The 23,143-nt window shown below is 41.6% G+C and overlaps 1 protein-coding gene across 1 annotated transcript in view; it reads right to left on the bottom strand.

Moving 5' to 3' along the window:
• Positions 1-930: 930 nt before the first annotated feature.
• Positions 931-23,143, bottom strand: part of LOC148521345 (phospholipid-transporting ATPase VD-like) — a gene marked incomplete at its 5' end in the record, with an annotated part of 36,382 nt that continues 14,169 nt past the window's right edge. The window contains 7 exons of the mRNA XM_088475289.1: positions 931-3,756; positions 6,330-6,517; positions 7,210-7,314; positions 15,508-15,588; positions 18,836-19,036; positions 19,354-19,479; positions 22,643-22,719. Coding sequence (XP_088331415.1) covers positions 3,519-3,756; positions 6,330-6,517; positions 7,210-7,314; positions 15,508-15,588; positions 18,836-19,036; positions 19,354-19,479; positions 22,643-22,719 — 1,016 coding nt within the window. The remainder of the gene's footprint in view (positions 3,757-6,329; positions 6,518-7,209; positions 7,315-15,507; positions 15,589-18,835; positions 19,037-19,353; positions 19,480-22,642; positions 22,720-23,143) is intronic.

Here is a 23,143-nt window from a genome sequence, read left to right as displayed (position 1 = left end):
GAGGCCTATCCATATGCAGACTTTGTGCACGATGCGACCAAAACCAGGAGGTTTTGGTCGGAAAGTGCCGAAAGTCTGCAAGTGGATAGCCGGCAAGGACCAGCGATGCGCGTGCACGCTTGCTCCTTGCCGACCCAGCCTATCCATCGAACATGCCCGTCAACCTGACTATATTAAGTTCGGCATGTTAATAGATAGGGAGGTTGGGCTCCTGCACTGAAGACGTTCAGCCCGCACCTCAGCGACATGAAAGTCTGAACGCTGGACGTTCAGACTTTCATGTCGTTAAATGGATAGGCCCTTGACAGATGCAAAAGATCTTTAAGTGACTTTAAGTGACATTGAGATAATCTGTGTCTAGTTGGAAATCTTTTCTGCCCCACACAGTTTTTTCAGGAAATAATTGCAATATATAAACAATCTGATGAATAATGTAACAAATATTGCAGTACACGTGAAAGATAGGTATCTGCTGAAAGACAGGCTGGCAAATCAAACATGCTCAAAAATAAAATCAAACGGATCTGGAGCGCTTTTGGCTGTTTCCCAGCATTGGCAGAATATCTTTTGTGTCCATATACTGACAGATAATCTTTCAGAATGTTTTTTTTGTTATCTACCAATTTGCCAGGTTATCGGTCACTCTATATGGCCGTCTGCTTTATGGTGATCATAAATGAGAAAATATATGTCTGCTTGCCATTTGAAATCCAGACTTGAAAATGGATTGAAGGTTCCCATGGGATAAACCAGCAGATTGCTTAAACATGACATGAGAACAATGCAAGTGTTCTCTAACCTAGTGCAAGCTGCACTAATAAAAGCCAGGATTTTCAAATTACATCGGTTATGCCATTTGCAGAGAGTTCTTTCATAAACATTTTTCAAAGAGACTACGAATGCTCAGTTACAGCAAATTATTTCTTTATTTCGATTTGTCAGCAATAAATCTAATTATATACAAGTCGTTAAATGCAAACAAACAGAATGCATAAAAATATTTGCTTAAAAAAAAAACCCTCGGTAAGAATACTTAAGGTGCACTACGTACGTATAGTTCTGGCTCATGGCTGCATGCTGAAATACTCTGCACAGTTAGGGGCTGTTCCCAGTCACAATACTAGGCTGGAAAGGGCATACAGATACCCCATATTTCTAATACAGCTGAGGTAACCCATTAAAAGAAAATAAATACAAGTCAGAGGCATTGCAGGTCCAAGCAGCCATAATCTTGTGGTTCATTTCTTCCCAATACGGATGCTAGATGCATAGATTAAATAGACAACCCTGAGCACAGCACTTATATAATCTGCTTACAGTGATGGAAAACAAATTGATCCCATTTCAGTTCAAATAAAGACAAAAATAAAAAAATAAAATCAGAAGGGGAAAGCTGCAGAAACTAGAACGCTTCAATTGCTCTTTCAAACCAACACCTGAATATCCCACATCACATTCTAGTTGTCCCTGCAGCGATGCTGTAGAAAAAAAGAAACATGCTGCAGAGCCGTCCACAGGTCTCATTCTCACCCACAGAGCCCTACCGCAAGCTATGGATGGACGTCAGTTCTAGAGCACTCGGAGCTCTGCATCAGCAGAATATAAAATAGTGCAGGAGCTTCATTAAAAGGTGGAGCGGTTCTTTAAGCTCCACTAGGACCCGGGGCTTTCACATATAGATTAACAAATCTTCTAAAACTTTAATTAGGAAAAATTATATAATCGTATACATTTGGATAAAATAACTTCTAAAACAAAACACAAAAAACACTAATACTGAGCTTGGATTGGCAGAATAGCTAAACAAAAATCAAAGTGCATTACTGGACATCTTAAAAAATTCACAATTGTAAATGTATTGGTCCCTATAGCTTGAGCCGTTGTCTTTACATTTGCAGCTGGATGCAATCAATTCTTTACCATCAGCTGCTTGCAGTTTACTTTCATAATTTAATATAAAATATAATAAAAACCAGCGCCTAAAACAAATGTTTATGTTACATTAAAACAGCAACATGTTACTCCTGAACAGATCTATCCCAACTCTCAAGCCTGAGCGGTATTCCTGTCATATCTGGATTTTGCTAGGTTCCGGTTATACAAAGCATGCATCCTTGTACAGAGAGGGCAAACAGTAACCATGTCCAGATAAATAAAATGGTTCCAAAGTATTCGTCAAAAGAAGCACCAACCTCCATTGGACTATATTCCTTTATTTTTCAACCGATGAAGTTTCCAGTTCTCTTTTTTTTCTGTTTTAGAGAAATTGTTCCCTATAAACTAGAGCTTAAGGGTTCTATGTACTAAGCTTTGGGGAGAGAAAGTGGACTGAGATAAAGTACCAACCAAGCAGCTCCTAACTTATTTTTCAAACAGTCTGTAAAGTGACATTTAGGAGCGGGTTGATTGGTACTTTGTCCACTTTATCAATCTCCACTGCTTAGTACATAGAACCCTTAAGTATCATGTGCAGAACATGCTATTGTAATGTATTCTGCACAAGTTTATGGGAGTGTTTAAAAGGATAAAACAATGTATGAACTATCAATATCCACACATTTAGTTTTTCGGTGCCATTTGTTTTAGAGAACCGTTTATATCCTGTTTTGTAAATATCAGAATGTAAAAACAACAAAGACCTGGGGGGAGATGTACTAAGTAACCAGTGTGCTTTGCTTTGAACAGTGTTGCTGGTGTAAATGTCCTGCACATGAGAAGTGGCGGCCTCCACACCGTTTGGAAAATTTGCCCCCAGATGTGGTGACTCCGCTAAGAAATCGTGTAGAGAGTCGCGCGACACAAATTGTTCATGGGTTTACAGAAAACAAACGTAACATGTAGAACAGCGATTGTCTAAGTAACATGTTGGTACGCTAAAGAAACGCAATAGAAAATGGCTGCCTGTGAAAATATTGCGTCTTCATTTTTGAAAGGCAAAGACTCTAAAGCTCTTCATACGTTTGAAGGACACATGAGGAAAGTTCATAGAGATGAAGTGACCGGACATTCAGCTTACACATTGCTCAGACTAATTTCCTAGGACAAACACTAACACTCGTCCATGTGTCAGTTGTGGTAAAGCCTCCTCCAGAAAACGCCATCCCATAACTTTCATTTCTGCCCATTATCCAAACCTTCCTGGGCGCCCATATTATCCAATTTTTTTTTATATTTTCCAAAACACATTAAAAACATGCAAGAGGTAATGATCCAAAACGGTGTCTGAAACCAGACAAGTCCGGGTCTGATCGCAGGGGGACTTTCTCCTTTACCAAGTTAGAGTTGGATCCTTACTCTTCTTACACTAAAGGATTTGGGGAAAAGTTTGCGCAGAGATCATGAAGATCTTACATGTCCAACAGGAGACAACCTCCTCTCCAGAGGTCTAGAGCTTAGCACCGAGAGTAAAATACAATACTATGTTTTTTTTTAATCCAGGGAAAAACTAAGAAAACACTGAAAGTGGATCGGGACAGCATGTGGGGATAGCAGCATTAGTGCCTTTACTGTCCCCAGCATTACTGCACATCCTGGCTGGCATGTTGATATTCCTTTGCAGGCAGCATACAAGCAGTCTCTTCATCTTCCTTTGTTGGTGTGCTGCCATCTGCTGGCATGGCATGGAATGAAGTAGTGTTATCCTGGACCCAGTCCTCAATGGCACGTGAGCGCGCTTCAGGTTTCATCACATCGAGCTGCTTCGCTCTCTGCTGCGGAGTGGGGAACACTGCTCCCTGAAACACCCGGAAAACATACCTAGTTATAGAAAGAAAGAAAAAAAAACACATTAAAAGTGAAGTTTGGGCCTCAAATTTTAATATACTTGCTAAAAGGTGGGAAATTAAATAAATTTCAGGTGGATTAATTACATGTACTTATATAAAGATAAGTATTCAATAACCTCTGCAAAACATTTTACGGTTTTGTAGATCTCAAAATTTCATATCCTACCAAAGGACATAACGATGGATTCTCCGGGCAACATAAGAACATTCAAATTACTACAGTATTTTGACACAGTCCATTTGCACCTCAGTAGAACAGGTATGCAGTCGGCGGACCTAATCCCGAGACAGCCGGCTTCCCGACTGTCATATCCCGGCAAGGGTCTAAAGACAGGCGTCGATATGCCAACGCCTGTCATTAGACAGACGCCTGAGATCCCGATCCAAGGGATGCCGGGCGCGGATAGGGGGGGTGGGGTTTAGGTCTAGGGCTTCCGGGGGAGGAATTAGGGATAAGCACCCCCCCGGGAGGTTAGGGTTAGGCTAGGGGGAAGGGTGGGTTAGGCACCCCCGGGGGGAGTTTAGGGTTATGCACCCCCCGGGGGACTTGGTTTTAGGGGGGGGGGGGGAGGGTTAGGCACCTCTAAGGGAGGGTTAGAATTAGGGTAGTTGTACTTACCTTAGGGACGATCGGGATTTCCACTGCTGCCGGGATGCTGGTGTCAAGATTCCAACCGCCGGACATGCGTTAAATCGAGCAGATTCCGTAGAACACATTATCCACACTATATAGGTCGGGAACTGTTTCTCTAACCAAAGTACAGTATTACTTATAGCTGAATAAATGACTAAGTTATAAGACAAAAAAAAACACCCTTGATTAAAACCTTTAAGTTTACAGCTCACATCTGGGCATGCCAAGAGGCGCTAAGGGGAAGGGGGGTGGGGCAGGTAGTAATAGCATGACCCAGGCCAGCTGTGCAGAGGGGACAACGATCCCCCACTCTTCTACACATATAGTACATTTTACGGTTTGTTTTTTTCCCCAAGATGTCGCCATGCCCCCAGGAATGGATTTAGCCACGCCTCTTCCTTCACCCAAGCCCGCTGTTACGTTATCCTGCCCTGCAACTTGGGTCATCATTCCTGTGTGCTACACAGACATCCTGATTCAAATAAAACAGAAATGCAATTCAAACCAAATGCAGCCTCCTCTCAAACATGGAGGCCAACCTACAATGACGACTGGTTTGTAAGCTACACCCATATATAGGCTGGATGGGCAGCAGCTGATATTAACAGGTCAGTGTTTTTTGATGCATTAGGTCAGTGTAGGACTCGCAGGAATGAGGACACTTGATGTTGCCTGCAAGCTCAGATGTTCCGATCAAAACAAACTAATGACTATTTTTGATTGAAATATATAAAAACTAATATACACTAATATACAGCGGGCAAAAGGGCAAAATAAGTATTGAACATGGGTTGTTGCTGACATTTGGTGAAAATGTCATTGCAATAGCCCCATTACAAATATAATTGCTGAGAAAAATGTTGATGTGTTCAATACTTATTTTACCCGCTGTATATTATATATAACAATGGACGTGACCTGGCCCGTCTCAGTCATGTGCAGTGAGAGAACGTGACCTCTCCAATAGCTCCTATTGCAGCGACGGGACAGACCATCAGGACAGCAGAGAGAGACAAATGCGCTGACAAGAGAGTGTATAGAGTGGAGGGCATGGGGTCGGCTGATGTGAGCCAGCATATACCGGTCAAATGTACTTTTTTTTGTATGCATATAGGACATGATCACTTCAGATAGTGAATGTGTATATAAGAGGTCTTTTAGAAAGTAATGATCACCAGTTTTATGCATTTTAAAAGGGAAAATGCAGAACATAAAAAATAAACAAACAAATAAATACATTTCCTGTCTCCCAGAGGGACTCCAGAAGAAAGGACGCCCAGTATAGCATCTGCAAAACCAGGGACACTCTTTCCTCTCCAGCATGTTACAGATGGCGGTGCACCTTACCGATAGCAGACACATGCAAGATGGAGGTGGCACTGGAGAGACACTGCTCTAAACATCAGCGACTAGCAGGCAATAGTATTCTTTACTAGTATAGCGCTACAAGACTGGAGTCAGCCTGGAAGAGGCAGTGTGCGGCTCAATTAGTCTACAGCGCATGCTCATTCCTGAGTGTTTCTTGGGGCAACTATGGAGTTAAAAAAAAAACCAAAATAAAACAAAAAAAACACCATAAACTGGAAGCTTCCTAGTGAAACTTGGCGCAGGTAGAAAGCAAAATCACAGAAGTGTAGTGCGGCATTACTACGCTTGTACTCCAATAAGTAAGACATAAGAAAGATCATTTGTTTTTAGTGGATCAGCAAAGCAGCCAAAAGCACACATCACGGCCCCTGTGTGAGTTACAGCTCATCTGTTACGGTTCACTTACTTGGCTTTAAACAAGTATCTCTTTGAATCACACTCTAAATATTTGAGCAATTTCCCTCTTAGGAAAGCCATGTTAGTGACTTGGACACATTTTGCAGGCATAACTGTACACGGCTTACACGAAAGGTCTCACGTACCTTGGCAGGAGAGCAACAACTACGGACATAACACACACGAGATAGAACTTCGGGTCAGTCATGTGAGTCTGCATTAGCCAGTATGGGTTGGAAGGTGGGATGCATCTCACACAGGCTGCTCCAAGGGCCAAGGAGAATATAAAATACGCAACTACACTAAGACCCATCACCGTCCAATGAATCCAAGTCTGAAAAACAGATCACACGGACACTTATGTTTAGAACAGTTATAAAAACTGCAGTGACGATCATTCTACTAGGTGGCATCACAACCACCAGCTGGGCAGTGCTTCCAGGCGAAATTTAAATTGATTATCTGAATTTTATTCTATTTACTATATATAGTTTAGCAACATTTCTCATGGCATGTAACTTGTGAAACTTCACGGTCCGCTCTCCATAAGATGCTGCATTCATGAAACCCAGATGAGTTTGAACATACAAATCCAGATTAGCTTTAGTGTTCTTGAGACAGATGCTCACCTTATTTAGAACCATAATTATATAGCAAGAAGCAAACTAAACTACTGCCAGGAAGGTCAGCCCAGCTACAATGTCCCCTCCCACATCTGCATTTTGCACACAACGATCCAAATGGCATGGCCCAAACACTACATCAAACAACCCGATGCACAGTACCACAGACAAACATTTTACCCTTCTTCCCAATACAGCTGTAATGTAGAGAAAAGATCAGCTAATTCAATTTCGATTGACCTTACAGATAAAAGAAAAATTAAATGGAAATAAAATTAAAAAGAACGACCAAAACAGTTCCAGCACAAAATAACACTTCTGCTAATGTTTCTCCTAAAGAGCAGATGCCGATCTCCAATCTCCCGGCAGCTCGCATTCCTGCCTGTGTTATGTATGTACTCACCATGCTCTTACATTCAATCAGAAGATGCAGCAGAACCACAAAGAGCGTTGCTGTTATTATGAAGCTTCCAAAGGAATAGATATCCATTTCAGAGCCAACATAGGTCTGCAATAAAAAGAAGATTACTAGTACAATGGAAAGTGGATATACAGCGTGCCTCACACAACACTGCACAGTAAGAGAAAGGAGAACATTACTAGTACAATGGAAAGTGGTTATACAGCGTGCCTCGCACAACACTACACAGTAAGAGAAAGGAGAACATTACTAGTACAATGGAAAGTGGTTATACAGCGTGCCTCACACAACACTACACAGTAAGAGAAAGGAGAACATTACTAGTACAATGGAAAGTGGTTATACAGCGTGCCTCACACTACACTACACAGTAAGAGAAAGGAGAACATTACTAGTACAATGGAAAGTGGTTATACAGCGTGCCTCGCACAACACTACACAGTAAGAGAAAGGAGAACATTACTAGTACAATGGAAAGTGGTTATACAGCGTGCCTCACACAACACTACACAGTAAGAGAAAGGAGAACATTACTAGTACAATGGAAAGAGGTTATACAGCGTGCCTCACACAACACTACACAGTAAGAGAAAGGAGAACATTACTAGTACAATGGAAAGTGGTTATACAGCGTGCCTCACACAACACTACACAGTAAGAGAAAGGAGAACATTACTAGTACAATGGAAAGTGGTTATACAGCGTGCCTCACACAACACTACACAGTAAGAGAAAGGAGAACATTACTAGTACAATGGAAAGTGGTTATACAGCGTGCCTCGCACAACACTGCACAGTAAGAGAAAGGAGATCATTACTAGTACAATGGAAAGTGGTTATACAGCGTGCCTCACACAACACTGCACAGTAAGAGAAAGGAGAACATTACTAGTACAATGGAAAGTGGTTATACAGCGTGCCTCGCACAACACACTGCACAGTAAGAGAAAGGAGAACATTACTAGTACAATAGAAAGTGGTTATACAGTGTGCCTCGCACAACACTACACAGTAAGAGAAAGGAGAACATTACTAGTACAATGGAAAGTGGTTATACAGCATGCCTCGCACAACACTACACAGTAAGAGAAAGGAGAACATTACTAGTACAATGGAAAGTGGTTATACAGCGTGCCTCGCACAACACTGCACAGTAAGAGAAAGGAGAACACTACTAGTACAATGGAAAGTGGTTATACAGCGTGCCTCGCACAACACTACACAGTAAGAGAAAGGAGAACATTACTAGTACAATGGAAAGTGGTTATACAGCATGCCTCGCACAACACTACACAGTAAGAGAAAGGAGAACATTACTAGTACAATGGAAAGTGGTTATACAGCGTGCCTCACACAACACTACACAGTAAGAGAAAGGAGAACATTACTAGTACAATGGAAAGTGGTTATACAGCGTGCCTCGCACAACACTACACAGTAAGAGAAAGGAGAACATTACTAGTACAATGGAAAGTGGTTATACAGCGTGCCTCACACAACACTACACAGTAAGAGAAAGGAGAACATTACTAGTACAATGGAAAGTGGTTATACAGCGTGCCTCACACAACACTACACAGTAAGAGAAAGGAGAACATTACTAGTACAATGGAAAGTGGTTATACAGCGAGCCTCGCACAACACTACAGCGTGCCTCGCACAACACTGCACAGTAGGAGAAAGGAGAACACTACCAGTACAATAGAAAGTGGTTATACAGCGTGCCTCGCACAACACTACACAGTAAGAGAAAGGAGAACATTACTAGTACAATGGAAAGTGGTTATACAGCGTGCCTCGCACAACACTACACAGTAAGAGAAAGGAGAACATTACTAGTACAATGGAAAGTGGTTATACAGCGTGCCTCGCACAACACTGCACAGTAAGAGAAAGGAGAACATTACTAGTACAATGGAAAGTGGTTATACAGCGTGCCTCGCACTACACTACACAGTAAGAGAAAGGAGAACATTACTAGTAAAATGGAAAGTGGTTATACAGCGTGCCTCGCACAACACTACAGCGTGCCTCGCACAACACTGCACAGTAAGAGAAAGGAGAACACTACCAGTACAATAGAAAGTGGTTATACAGCGTGCCTCGCACAACACACTGCACAGTAAGAGAAAGGAGAACATTACTAGTACAATGGAAAGTGGTTATACAGCGTGCCTCACACAACACTGCACAGTAAGAGAAAGGAGAACATTACTAGTACAATGGAAAGTGGTTATACAGCGTGCCTCACACAACACTGCACAGTAAGAGAAAGGAGAACATTACTAGTACAATAGAAAGTGGTTATACAGCGTGCCTCACACAACACTGCACAGTAAGAGAAAGGAGAACATTACTAGTACAATGGAAAGTGGTTATACAGCGTGCCTCACACAACACTACAGCGTGCCTCGCACAACACTACACAGTAAGAGAAAGGAGAACATTACTAGTACATTGGAAAGTGGTTATACAGCGTGCCTCACACAACACACTGCACAGAGTAAGAGAAAGGAGAACATTACTAGTACAATGGAAAGTGGTTATACAGCGTGCCTCGCACAACACTACACAGTAAGAGAAAGGAGAACATTACTAGTACAATGGAAAGTGGTTATACAGCGTGCCTCGCACAACACTACAGCGTGCCTCGCACAACACTGCACAGTAAGAGAAAGGAGAACACTACCAGTACAATAGAAAGTGGTTATACAGCGTGCCTCGCACAACACACTGCACAGTAAGAGAAAGGAGAACATTACTAGTACAATGGAAAGTGGTTATACAGCGTGCCTCGCACAACACTACACAGTAAGAGAAAGGAGAACATTACTAGTACAATAGAAAGTGGTTATACAGCGTGCCTCGCACAACACTACACAGTAAGAGAAAGGAGAACATTACTAGTACAATGGAAAGTGGTTATACAGCGTGCCTCACACAACACTGCACAGTAAGAGAAAGGAGAACATTACTAGTACAATGGAAAGTGGTTATACAGCGTGCCTCGCACAACACTACAGCGTGCCTCGCACAACACTGCACAGTAAGAGAAAGGAGAACACTACCAGTACAATAGAAAGTGGTTATACAGCGTGCCTCGCACAACACTACACAGTAAGAGAAAGGAGATCATTACTAGTACAATGGAAAGTGGTTATACAGCGTGCCTCGCACAACACTACACAGTAAGAGAAAGGAGAACATTACTAGTACAATGGAAAGTGGTTATACAGCGTGACTCGCACAACACTACACAGTAAGAGAAAGGAGAACATTACTAGTACAATGGAAAGTGGTTATACAGTGTGCCTCGCACAACACACTGCACAGTAAGAGAAAGGAGAACATTACTAGTACAATGGAAAGTGGTTATACAGCGTGCCTCGCACAACACACTGCACAGTAAGAGAAAGGAGAACATTACTAGTACAATGGAAAGTGGTTATACAGCGTGCCTCGCACAACACTGCACAGTAAGAGAAAGGAGAACATTACTAGTACAATGGAAAGTGGTTATACAGCGTGCCTCACACAACACTGCACAGTAAGAGAAAGGAGAACATTACTAGTACAATGGAAAGTGGTTATACAGCGTGCCTCGCACAACACTGCACAGTAAGAGAAAGGAGAACATTACTAGTACAATAGAAAGTGGTTATACAGCGTGCCTCGCACAACACTACACAGTAAGAGAAAGGAGAACATTACTAGTACAATGGAAAGTGGTTATACAGCGTGCCTCGCACAACACTGCACAGTAAGAGAAAGGAGAACATTACTAGTACAATGGAAAGTGGTTATACAGCGTGCCTCGCACAACACTACACAGTAAGAGAAAGGAGAACATTACTAGTACAATGGAAAGTGGTTATACAGCATGCCTCGCACAACACTACACAGTAAGAGAAAGGAGAACATTACTAGTACAATGGAAAGTGGTTATACAGCGTGCCTCACACAACACTACACAGTAAGAGAAAGGAGATCATTACTAGTACAATGGAAAGTGGTTATACAGCGTGCCTCGCACAACACTACACAGTAAGAGAAAGGAGAACATTACTAGTACAATGGAAAGTGGTTATACAGCGTGCCTCGCACAACACTACACAGTAAGAGAAAGGAGAACATTACTAGTACAATGGAAAGTGGTTATACAGCATGCCTCGCACAACACTACACAGTAAGAGAAAGGAGAACATTACTAGTACAATGGAAAGTGGTTATACAGCGTGCCTCGCACAACACACTACACAGTAAGAGAAAGGAGAACATTACTAGTACAATAGAAAGTGGTTATACAGCGTGCCTCGCACAACACTACACAGTAAGAGAAAGGAGAACATTACTAGTACAATGGAAAGTGGTTATACAGCGTGCCTCACACAACACACTGCACAGAGTAAGAGAAAGGAGAACATTACTAGTACAATGGAAAGTGGTTATACAGCGTGCCTCGCACAACACTACACAGTAAGAGAAAGGAGAACATTACTAGTACAATGGAAAGTGGTTATACAGCATGCCTCGCACAACACTACACAGTAAGAGAAAGGAGAACATTACTAGTACAATGGAAAGTGGTTATACAGCATGCCTCGCACAACACTACACAGTAAGAGAAAGGAGAACATTACTAGTACAATGGAAAGTGGTTATACAGCATGCCTCGCACAACACTACACAGTAAGAGAAAGGAGAACATTACTAGTACAATGGAAAGTGGTTATACAGCGTGCCTCGCACAACACTACACAGTAAGAGAAAGGAGAACATTACTAGTACAATGGAAAGTGGTTATACAGCGTGCCTCGCACAACACACTGCACAGAGTAAGAGAAAGGAGAACATTACTAGTACAATGGAAAGTGGTTATACAGCGTGCCTCGCACAACACACTGCACAGAGTAAGAGAAAGGAGAACATTTCTAGTACAATAGAAAGTGGTTATACAGCGTGCCTCACACAACACTGCACAGAGTAAGAGAAAGGAGATCATTACTAGTACAATAGAAAGTGGTTATACAGCGTGCCTCGCACAACACACTGCACAGTAAGAGAAAGGAGAACATTACTAGTACAATAGAAAGTGGTTATACAGCGTGCCTCGCACAACACTGCACAGAGTAAGAGAAAGGAGAACATTACTAGTACAATGGAAAGTGGTTATACAGCGTGCCTCACACAACACACTGCACAGAGTAAGAGAAAGGAGAACATTACTAGTACAATAGAAAGTGGTTATACAGCGTGCCTCACACAACACTGCACAGAGTAAGAGAAAGGAGAACATTACTAGTACAATGGAAAGTGGTTATACAGCGTGCCTCACACAACACACTGCACAGAGTAAGAGAAAGGAGAACATTACTAGTACAATGAAAAGTGGTTATACAGCGTGCCTCACACAACACTGCACAGTAAGAGAAAGGAGAACATTACTAGTACAATAGAAAGTGGTTATACAGCGTGCCTCGCACAACACTGCACAGTAAGAGAAAGGAGAACATTACTAGTACAATGGAAAGTGGTTATACAGCGTGCCTCGCACAACACTACACAGTAAGAGAAAGGAGATCATTACTAGTACAATGGAAAGAGGTTATACAGCGTGCCTCGCACAACACTGCACAGTAAGAGAAAGGAGAACATTACTAGTACAATGGAAAGTGGTTATACAGCGTGCCTCGCACAACACTGCACAGAGTAAGAGAAAGGAGATCATTACTAGTACAATGGAAAGTGGTTATACAGCGTGCCTCACACAACACTGCACAGTAAGAGAAAGGAGATCATTACTAGTACAATGGAAAGTGGTTATACAGCGTGCCTCGCACAACACACTGCACAGAGTAAGAGAAAGGAGAACATTACTAGTACAATGGAAAGTGGTTATACAGCGTGCCTCGCACAACACACTGCACAGAGTAAGAGAAAGGAGAACATTACTAGTACAATGGAAAGTGGTTATACAGCGTGCCTCGCACAACACTGCACAGTAAGAGAAAGGAGAACATTACTAGTACAATGGAAAGTGGTTATACAGCATGCCTCGCACAACACTACACAGTAAGAGAAAGGAGAACATTACTAGTACAATGGAAAGTGGTTATACAGCGTGCCTCGCACAACACTACACAGTAAGAGAAAGGAGAACATTACTAGTACAATGGAAAGTGGTTATACAGCATGCCTCGCACAACACTACACAGTAAGAGAAAGGAGAACATTACTAGTACAATGGAAAGTGGTTATACAGCATGCCTCGCACAACACTACACAGTAAGAGAAAGGAGAACATTACTAGTACAATGGAAAGTGGTTATACAGCATGCCTCGCACAACACTACACAGTAAGAGAAAGGAGAACATTACTAGTACAATGGAAAGTGGTTATACAGCGTGCCTCGCACAACACTACACAGTAAGAGAAAGGAGAACATTACTAGTACAATGGAAAGTGGTTATACAGCGTGCCTCGCACAACACTGCACAGTAAGAGAAAGGAGAACATTACTAGTACAATGGAAAGTGGTTATACAGCGTGCCTCGCACAACACACTGCACAGAGTAAGAGAAAGGAGAACACTACTAGTACAATGGAAAGTGGTTATACAGCGTGCCTCGCACTACACTACACAGTAAGAGAAAGGAGAACATTACTAGTACAATGGAAAGTGGTTATACAGCGTGCCTCGCACAACACTGCACAGTAAGAGAAAGGAGAACATTACTAGTACAATGGAAAGTGGATATACAGCGTGCCTCGCACAACACTGCACAGTAAGAGAAAGGAGAACATTACTAGTACAATGGAAAGTGGATATACAGCGTGCCTCACACTACACTACACAGTAAGAGAAAGGAGAACATTACTAGTACAATGGAAAGTGGATATACAGCGTGCCTCGCACAACACTACACAGTAAGAGAAAGGAGAACATTACTAGTACAATGGAAAGTGGATATACAGCGTGCCTCGCACAACACTGCACAGTAAGAGAAAGGAGAACATTACTAGTACAATGGAAAGTGGATATACAGCGTGCCTCGCACAACACTGCACAGTAAGAGAAAGGAGAACATTACTAGTACAATGGAAAGTGGATATACAGCGTGCCTCGCACAACACTGCACAGTAAGAGAAAGGAGAACATTACTAGTACAATGGAAAGTGGATATACAGCGTGCCTCACACTACACTACACAGTAAGAGAAAGGAGAACATTACTAGTACAATGGAAAGTGGTTATACAGCGTGCCTCGCACAACACACTGCACAGAATAGGAGAAAGACATAGTTAAGAGAATTGTAAATGATTTATCAATAAAATATTTATTCTATGACAGTAGGCAAGTTGCAGGTCAGGTAAATACTAAAAGAGGGACATAAATTATACCCTTAAAAGGAGAGATGAACTACAGTTTTGGGTGAAGATCACAAATTTATTATTTATTTATTAACAGTTTCTTATATAGCGCAGCATATTCCGTTGCGCTTTACAATTATAAGCATTATTAGAACAAAACTGGGTAATAACAGATATATAGGTAGGAAGGCCCTGCTCGCAAGCTTACAGTACTATAATTTAAATCTATAGATTGTATCTCATCTCTTTACATAAAGTTCCCAATACATGCAACTTGATCGGTGACTGCCTACCATAGAGGGAATTTATAATAACCAACATTAGTGTTCTCAACATCCCTCCTATTTGTTCACATCAGTGGTAGGTTTACAGAAGAGGGCCAACTAGCAGTAGTAGGGGTGAGGAGTGGTTTGCTGGGTTGTTACACGCATTAACAGGCTGGATGCATCTGCGACACAGGAAGAGCTATTAAGAAATGACAACCCCCAGGTAAGTAGCATTCAGTTATTTAGTTAAAACAAATCTAAATTTTGGACTTTTAGATTTGCATTGAATTTTTCTTTAAAATTACAATAGTGTATACTTTGCATAGTCCTGAAATTCTCCCAACTTTCCAAGTAAAATGGCTCTGATAATCTATTCCAACAACCTTATTTGGGGTATAATATGATCCTGAATTCCTACAGTACATTAGCAGTATAATTCTACATAAAGACTTAAGAATAAATACACATGGACAACACCTGCCACATGTATGCCATTGCAGATCTGTAAGATTAGAATATTTGACTAGCCAGGGATGTATCTCATTAATTCTATATAGATACATATATTATTACAATAAAAGTAACAATAGCATATATGTATGTACTACAATACGTGATAGGAATTCGCCTACACTACTTACAAAGTAGGGGATGAAGAAGCATGCCATGCTCTGATAGAAGGCATCCAGTATAGTGACCCAGAATGTTGACGGCCGGTATGCCTACAAAAAGGGAACCAACAAGGACATTTACATTATATACATAAACATACTCGAAAGCTACGACGATTGCCTGTTATTAATGGAAATTTCCTGCGCATGAAGTGGATTTGATCCTCACAAATGTTGTCTGCTAATATTCTATGGAATATAAAGGCTATCAGTCGTCGCCATTGCAGTATCTGCAAATACTGTATAAGCCATATTTGGCCCTTTATGATTCACATCCAAACGTCTTTTTAATATGTATGCAGCATCCGGAAAGTATTCACAGCGCTTCACCTTTTCCACATTTTGTTATGTTACAGCCTTATTCCAAAATGGAATTCATATTTGTCTTCAAAATCCCACACACACACAATATCCCATAATGACTACGTGTAAAAAGTTTGAGATTTTTGCAAATTAAAAAAAAAAAAAAAAAAAAGGACTCAACAGAAATCACATGTACATAAGTATTCACAGCCTTTGCCATGATGCTCAAAATTAAGCTCAGGTGCATCCTGTTTCCACTGATCATCCTTGAGCTATTCCTACAGCTTCATTGGAGCCCACCTGTGGTAAATTCAGTTGATTGGACATGATTTTGAAAGGTATACACCTGTCTATATAAGGTCCCACACTTGACAGTGCATGTCAGAGCACAAACCAAGCATGAAGTCCAAGGAATTGTCTGTAGACCTCCGAGACAGGATTGTCTCGAGGCACAAATCTGGGGAAGGGTGCAGAAAAATATCTGCTGCTTTGTCCCAATAAGCACAGTGACCTCCATCATCCATAAATGGAAGAAGTTCGGAACCACCAGGACTCTTCCTAGAGTTGGCCGCCTTCTAAACTGAGCGATCGGGGGAGAAGGGCCCTAGTCAGGGAGGTGACCAAGAACCCAATGGACACTCTGTCAGAGCTACAGCATTCCTCTGTGGAGAGAGGAGAACCTTCCAGGACAACCATCTCTGCAGCAATCCACCAATCAGGCCTGTATGGTAGAGTGGCCAGACGGAAGCCACTCCTTAATAAAAAAAAAAGCACATGGCAGCCAGCCTGGAGTTTGCCAAAATGCACCTGAAGGACTCTCAGACAATGGAGTAACAAAATTCTCTGGTCTGATGAGACAGATTGAACTCTTTGGCGTGAATGCCAGGCATTATGTTTGGAGAAAACCAGGCACCTCATCACCAGGCCAATACAATCCCTACAGTGAAGCATGAATCAGATTTAACAACTCTGGAGAGATCTGAAAATGGCTGTGCACCGACGCTTCCCATCCAACCTTATGGAGCTTGAGAGGTGCTGTGAATACTTTCCGAATGCACTGTATGTATGTATCATTTTCCATTATATAGTCGGAATATGTATAAGTTCTTCCACCTCATCTCATTATTTCACAATTAACTATTTTAATAATATTTTTTGTTTGTTTGTCATTGCAGTAAATAGTTGATTGTGGAATGTGTCACACATGCTTTTCAGCACATGGTGGTGCAATGTATGTACTCGGGGGTGGATTGGGCCACCAGAAATGTTCCTGCTGGGCCGGTCCCAAACTACCACTACCCTCTGCCGGGCCGGTTCACACTGTCTGCCGGCTGCCGCGCATCTGGGATTTGCGTCCCTGTTGCCATCTGCCCCAGTAAGCGGGCACTGCCAGGTGCAGGTAGCTGGGAGCAGCGGCTAACGGATATGTGACTTGTGCATACGAGGCTCCATATCTCCATACAATTCTTAGGTTTAGTAATGGTAGAGCCGTGTATCATGAAGACAGCAAATGCTTCTGGCTGCTGGAGAGCTGTGTGACTACTGCTGCTGGCTGGAGAACACGGGCGCTCACAGGTTCTAGGATGGCTTCTCCATTGTGTTGCACACAGAGATAAGGATGAAGACACCATGGGACAGATATTTTCTCTTACATGTAATATTTTTTGCCTTTTCATTTTTAGAACCCCTAGGGTTACAAACTCATCGCTTTAAAACTGGACACATGTGAATTACACAGGTTCTGTGGCTGATTAAAAACAGGTGAAATGGAGACTTGAAGTCAGCCAGCCACGTAATCTGTGTAATTCATGTGATGAGGTGGCAACCCTAATGACCCCTGTTCTGAGTTCTATTCCCTCCTCTTGTCTAAGGTGCGTCCTTTTCCCACTAGTTTGTAAGCGCTCATGAGCAAGGCCCCTCCAGCCTTTGTTTTCATGGCTGCAATTCTGCTCGCGGATGACATCATTGCTCCAGCATTACTACCAGAAATGTTCCAAACGCCACCGCACCCTCGTCCCTCCCCAATCCTTATATTGTTACACTTTATAATTTTGTAACTATAACCCAGATAAGTTTAGTAGAACAGATTAAAAAAAAAAAAAAAAGACAAATGACAGTTATTTAGGCACACTGCTAATTGGTGCCAAACGTACACTGAACTCATTGCAACCATTTACTTTCACTATATAACTTGCATTAGACAGGCGAAAGTTAATAATTGGTTGCTATGGGTTTAGTGAAGATTTGAAACTTTGATTAATGATTGTAAATAACCTTAAGTAGGAAAGGTATTGGTCTCTTCCACGCAGCAGCAGAATCATAAAAAGGGACGGCCCTCTTTGCTACAGCCTCTTGCTAATGTAACCTTCCCCAAACACAGCATCAGCGTCCACAGAGCTGTACTGTGATCCGTGGCTACACCATTCTAGCTGCTGTAGTGAAAACGGATTGTAGAGTAATATCTGGTTGGTGAACTGTAGTAAATATAGAATTGCAATGATCAATGTGGGATATTAGTAGTACAGGAGTGAGAGGTTGTATGTACAGAGTGTCGGCAGGTACTGTAATGTAGACAAAATGTTACTACACAGCACCATTGATCTGTCACAGAAACAATTACATCCTGTAGTGAAACAATAGGATAAAAGAAATGTAACATTGCACCTCTCCCACTGCCCAAAAAACCCCCCACAAGTGTTACTGTTAAACTAGACTAGGTTGTAAATTCTGGTAATCTAGAAGCACCATAGACACACCTCAGTCATAATCCATACTTCATTCCTGGGCATATATTGCAGACAACCATTATTTTACTGTCAAATAACTATGGGAATGAGAAACAACAGAACCTCAGCGCAGTTTGGAATAGTCACTGACAAGCAGCTGTATAATATAAGAACACACAACAGGATAATGATGTAACAAACCAAAGAGGCTGCACGTCACACTAAGACTGAATAATACAGCGTGCGGAACACAACGACAAATGCCTTACCTCTGATGCCTGCCCGGATCTGTAGAGCTCCGGAAGCACAAGGAGGGTGTCTGCAGACACATCTTTATCAAGAACACCGTAGATTATAGGTGGCACCGATGTAAAAAGCAGATTGAACAAAATTAACATCCAAAAATCTGTCATTGAAGTTCCGGAGAATCCACAAAAGAACTGGTACCAGAACAAAAGGGTAACAAACATCTGAGGGAGAAAACAAAACCATTTCAATGCACGTTTTCCTTTTATATTACTAGGACTGTAGTTCATTGCTTGGGGGGAGATTTATCAAATCTTGAAGCGAGATCAAGTACCAACCAATCAGTTTCTAACTCATTTTTCTAACAGCCTGTAACATGACAGTTAGGAGCTGATTGGTTGGTAATTTATCTGTCTCCACTTCTCTCTCCCGCTAAAGTTACTACATAAATTGTATCATTTTAAATCTGTACGATTAAATCGACTGATAATTGTACATAATTTGTAACCTCGTCTTCTAGGTTATAACATTTTTCACCTACCACATTTTTATAGAAAAAATACAGTATCATGTTGGCAAGCCGCGTGTAACACCAGTGGCCGTGGACAAGCAGCAACTTCCTCAGATGCTTGAAGTGGGAGACTGCAAAGTCGCTGGACATTACTGCCTGCAATGCAAAGAGTACGACATGTTGGGACCGCTCTTCAGTGTATATAATGAGGAACACACACTCTACACTATAGGGTTGAACGTTAGGCTGCTTGTGAAGCGCATCTTGCATATTCTGTGTATGATTTGGGAGACGCACTTTTAGGTACTGTCATTGGGGCCTATTAGTGTGATCAGTAGGTGAGAGAACAGAGACCAGCAGCCATCACCTGCAGAATGCATGTACCAACATGCCTGGTAGTAACCCTAATCCATTTCAATAAGACAATTAACAGGCACACCAGTACTTTGCGGGGGGACACACATAAGGGGACATTGGACCAAATACCCAATATTACAAGTGATATTGCAGTGCCTGCTGCACTGAATGTATTGCCTCCCAATACGTACATGTGGACTGACAGATTAATCAGACAGACTTTCCTGCTGGTATAGACTACATTTGATGTAATGCTGCATCCCAATGCTGCATACACACGTAAAGATTTTCTGTCCAACCATCCAACTAGTTGATTGGTTGAAACGAAAATCTGGTAACGATGGAAGTAACTGATGAATTTGCTGCTAAATGCCAGAAAACAGATGAAAATGGACGTTCAGACAAGTATGAACAAATTGTTTAGATCAAACATTTAACAAACAGTTTTTGTCCATTTTCCGGCGTTTGGGAGCAAATTGCTGATTGTCATTTGCTTTCATACGTTACCAGATTTTCTTTCCAACCAATCAACTAGTTGGATGGTTGACAGAAAATCTGTGTTCCCAGCTTTACACTGACCTAGATCATTAATTTGAATGTGCGTATGTAAGTATATATCATAATAGGACAGAACTCATGTTGATGGCAAAGAAATGACCTGCTAATATAAATATACACATGCTGCTCACATACATAGAGTTCCATGTCGGCTCTGTGAGGATTCATCGCATTGCACAATAGAGGCGCCTGAATGACAGATCTTACAATCTATGAAATGAATGTGAACAAAGTGGTATCTTACCAACTGGCTCATTAATCGGATTCAGCTGCTTTTCCCAAAATCAAACCATTTCCATTGGCAGCTCTATGCACAATACTTAATAGAATATCTATTTAGAGCTTACTAATTATGGAAAATACGGACGCTTCAAAGTCCAAAAGTAAATAACTGATGTCACTCTGTATGTGACTGATGTGGAAAAGAGGGGACATTTTTTGGTAAAACTATTTATTGCCCTGCTTGATGTGGCACCCATACTATTGCTATGACAGGACAAATCACACGCTATCTGAAGATCAACAATAATGGCCTTGTGGATACATTAGGGTAGTTTCACATTAGCAGAAGGGACTACGATTCAGTTCATAATAAGAAACATGTAGAAGTAAAAACCCTTTTGTTTGTAGAGCACAAAAAGTGATGGAGATATTGCAGTTACATGTACAAGTGCGCCATCTAGAGGATGCATTGCTAACTGACAAAATTATTGAAGTATTTATTACCTTTTGATGGGTGATTAAATGAATTTGGCAATTTGTGGGGGTCAATATCTGATTGTGCCCCATTATTAGATACACATACTGGCATTCAGCTTGTGCTAATCAGCTGGATTGAATGTTCAACACTGCAGCCCTTTAAGTGTATATGACAGGGAACAGCAATTACCAAATGACAATGGATTGAGAAAATCCTCTATATGCGAATGTATTGTGTGTTACTGTACATGTACACAAATTCCTAACGCTATATTAAGGCCATCATTTCCACAAAGCTCTATTCTCCTACTCATAATTTTACAAAGAACCTACTGTATGTATTTGCTTCATTTTAATGACCGAATAAGAAAAAAAAAAAAAAACCTAACAATTGCTTATTCCAATTGAATATGGGACTTTTAGGGGGAGATATATCAAACCTTGGAGAGATATAAAGTGGACTGAGCTAAAGTACCACTATCAGCTTCTGTCATTTTTCTAACAGCCGGTAATATCACAGCAGGTTGGTCGGTCATTTAGCTCTCTGAGGTTTGATAAATCTCTCCCAGGGACAAAAATTTAGAACCATCTACACTGAAGTGCCAAAAGTCATAGGATATAAGTATGTAAAAGCAATGGTAGGTGGCATCACCATACGTACACATCTTGGAAATATCAGACTACAACTGATGCAGGTCTGGACATCTTGTGAGTCAGTTTGAGCACCAGCTAGGCTGCTCATGGCAAGAAAACGTGAATTATCACAGTTCGAACGGGGCATAATATTAGGTGCCCGACGGATGGGACATTCAACATTCTTCCATCTACGGTATCATGTGTAGCGGTAACACCTCATGGAAGGCATTACCACCCACCGTGAACAGCACAGTGGCCGACCACGGGTGCTTAATGATCGTGACCAGCGGCATTTGGGCAGAATTGGCCAAGAGACACAGGCTCAAACCACATCCACATTCAATGCAGGAGGTACCAGATGCATATCCAGCTAGTCAGTACAGCGTTCTTTAGATTCCATGGGATATGGGAGCCGAAGACCGACCACAGTACCCGTTAACATTACGACATTGTACACAGCGTCTCACCTGAGCTTGTGACGTCGCTAATAGGACCATGGAGAACTGGCACCGTGCAGGCTGGTGGTGGCTCCTGTGTTCACGTAGCAAGGGTTGGATCCGCTGGTCAGCATGAACAAGTCATTGATCATTAACAGCTCGTTGCATTGCTTGATGACCATTTGCAGCCCTTCATGAAATTCATGTACCCCACAATGATGGAATATTCCAGCAGGATAATGCCCTGTGTCATAGGTCCTAAGTTGTCTAGAATTGGTCAGAGGAGCATTCTGACGAATGGTGTGGCCACCACGTTCGCCTAACCCAATCAAACATTTATGGGACATGGTGGAGAGGTCCATTCGCACCCAAGATCCTACACCTACAAATATCAGGGAGCTGTGAGAAGCTATCCAGTCAACATGGGTCAACATCTCTCCAGAGGTCTTCTGTCCACTTCTGGACTGATGCTACATCGCCTTTTTTTTTTTTTTGTCCCCCTCTGCTTCACGATTATGTCCGTTGTGTTGAGAAGACAAAAGCTAAGGACTCGTAACCATCTCTTATAATTTCTTCTCTCATATTCTGTTTAAAGTGTAATTAAACCTGACTCAGTTGTAGTTAAATCGTACCTGCATGCCCTCCTGGCCAGAAATGCCCACGCCAACATCAGCCACTTGAATCATGCTAACATCATTGGCTCCGTCACCTTGCAACATAAAAAACAAAAATAAAAGCACAAGAACACAGTGTAAAGCAGAAAGATCATTAGGTATAGATGTGTCCTTACGAAGCTTTGCTAATACACCACAAAAGAACCCTCTATCTCGCACCACAGTACCGGATACACTGGTGCATCATGTTATAGGCTGTTCGTAATGAGAGAGTGCTCTTAAAACACGCAAAAAAAAAATTGCACAAAAATCAAACAAATATTTGCATAAAAGTATCATAATATTAGCTAAAATGTAACTTAATATGAAGAAAAAAGTAGCATTATATTAGTGAAAATGTAGAAAAGATTGTGAGGACTAATCAACACTGAAAACACAACTGAACCTCATATTGAGCATTGTTGTGTCACGTACTGTATGTCAGATCGCCATATTATATGTCGGACATGATTTTTCGAT

This window comes from Taudactylus pleione, unplaced genomic scaffold (genome assembly GCF_031769625.1).
Source record: "Taudactylus pleione unplaced genomic scaffold, aTauple2 ptg000169l, whole genome shotgun sequence".
In the NCBI taxonomy this organism is placed as follows: domain Eukaryota; kingdom Metazoa; phylum Chordata; class Amphibia; order Anura; family Myobatrachidae; genus Taudactylus; species Taudactylus pleione.
This window is presented reverse-complemented; position numbering and strand designations above follow the sequence as displayed.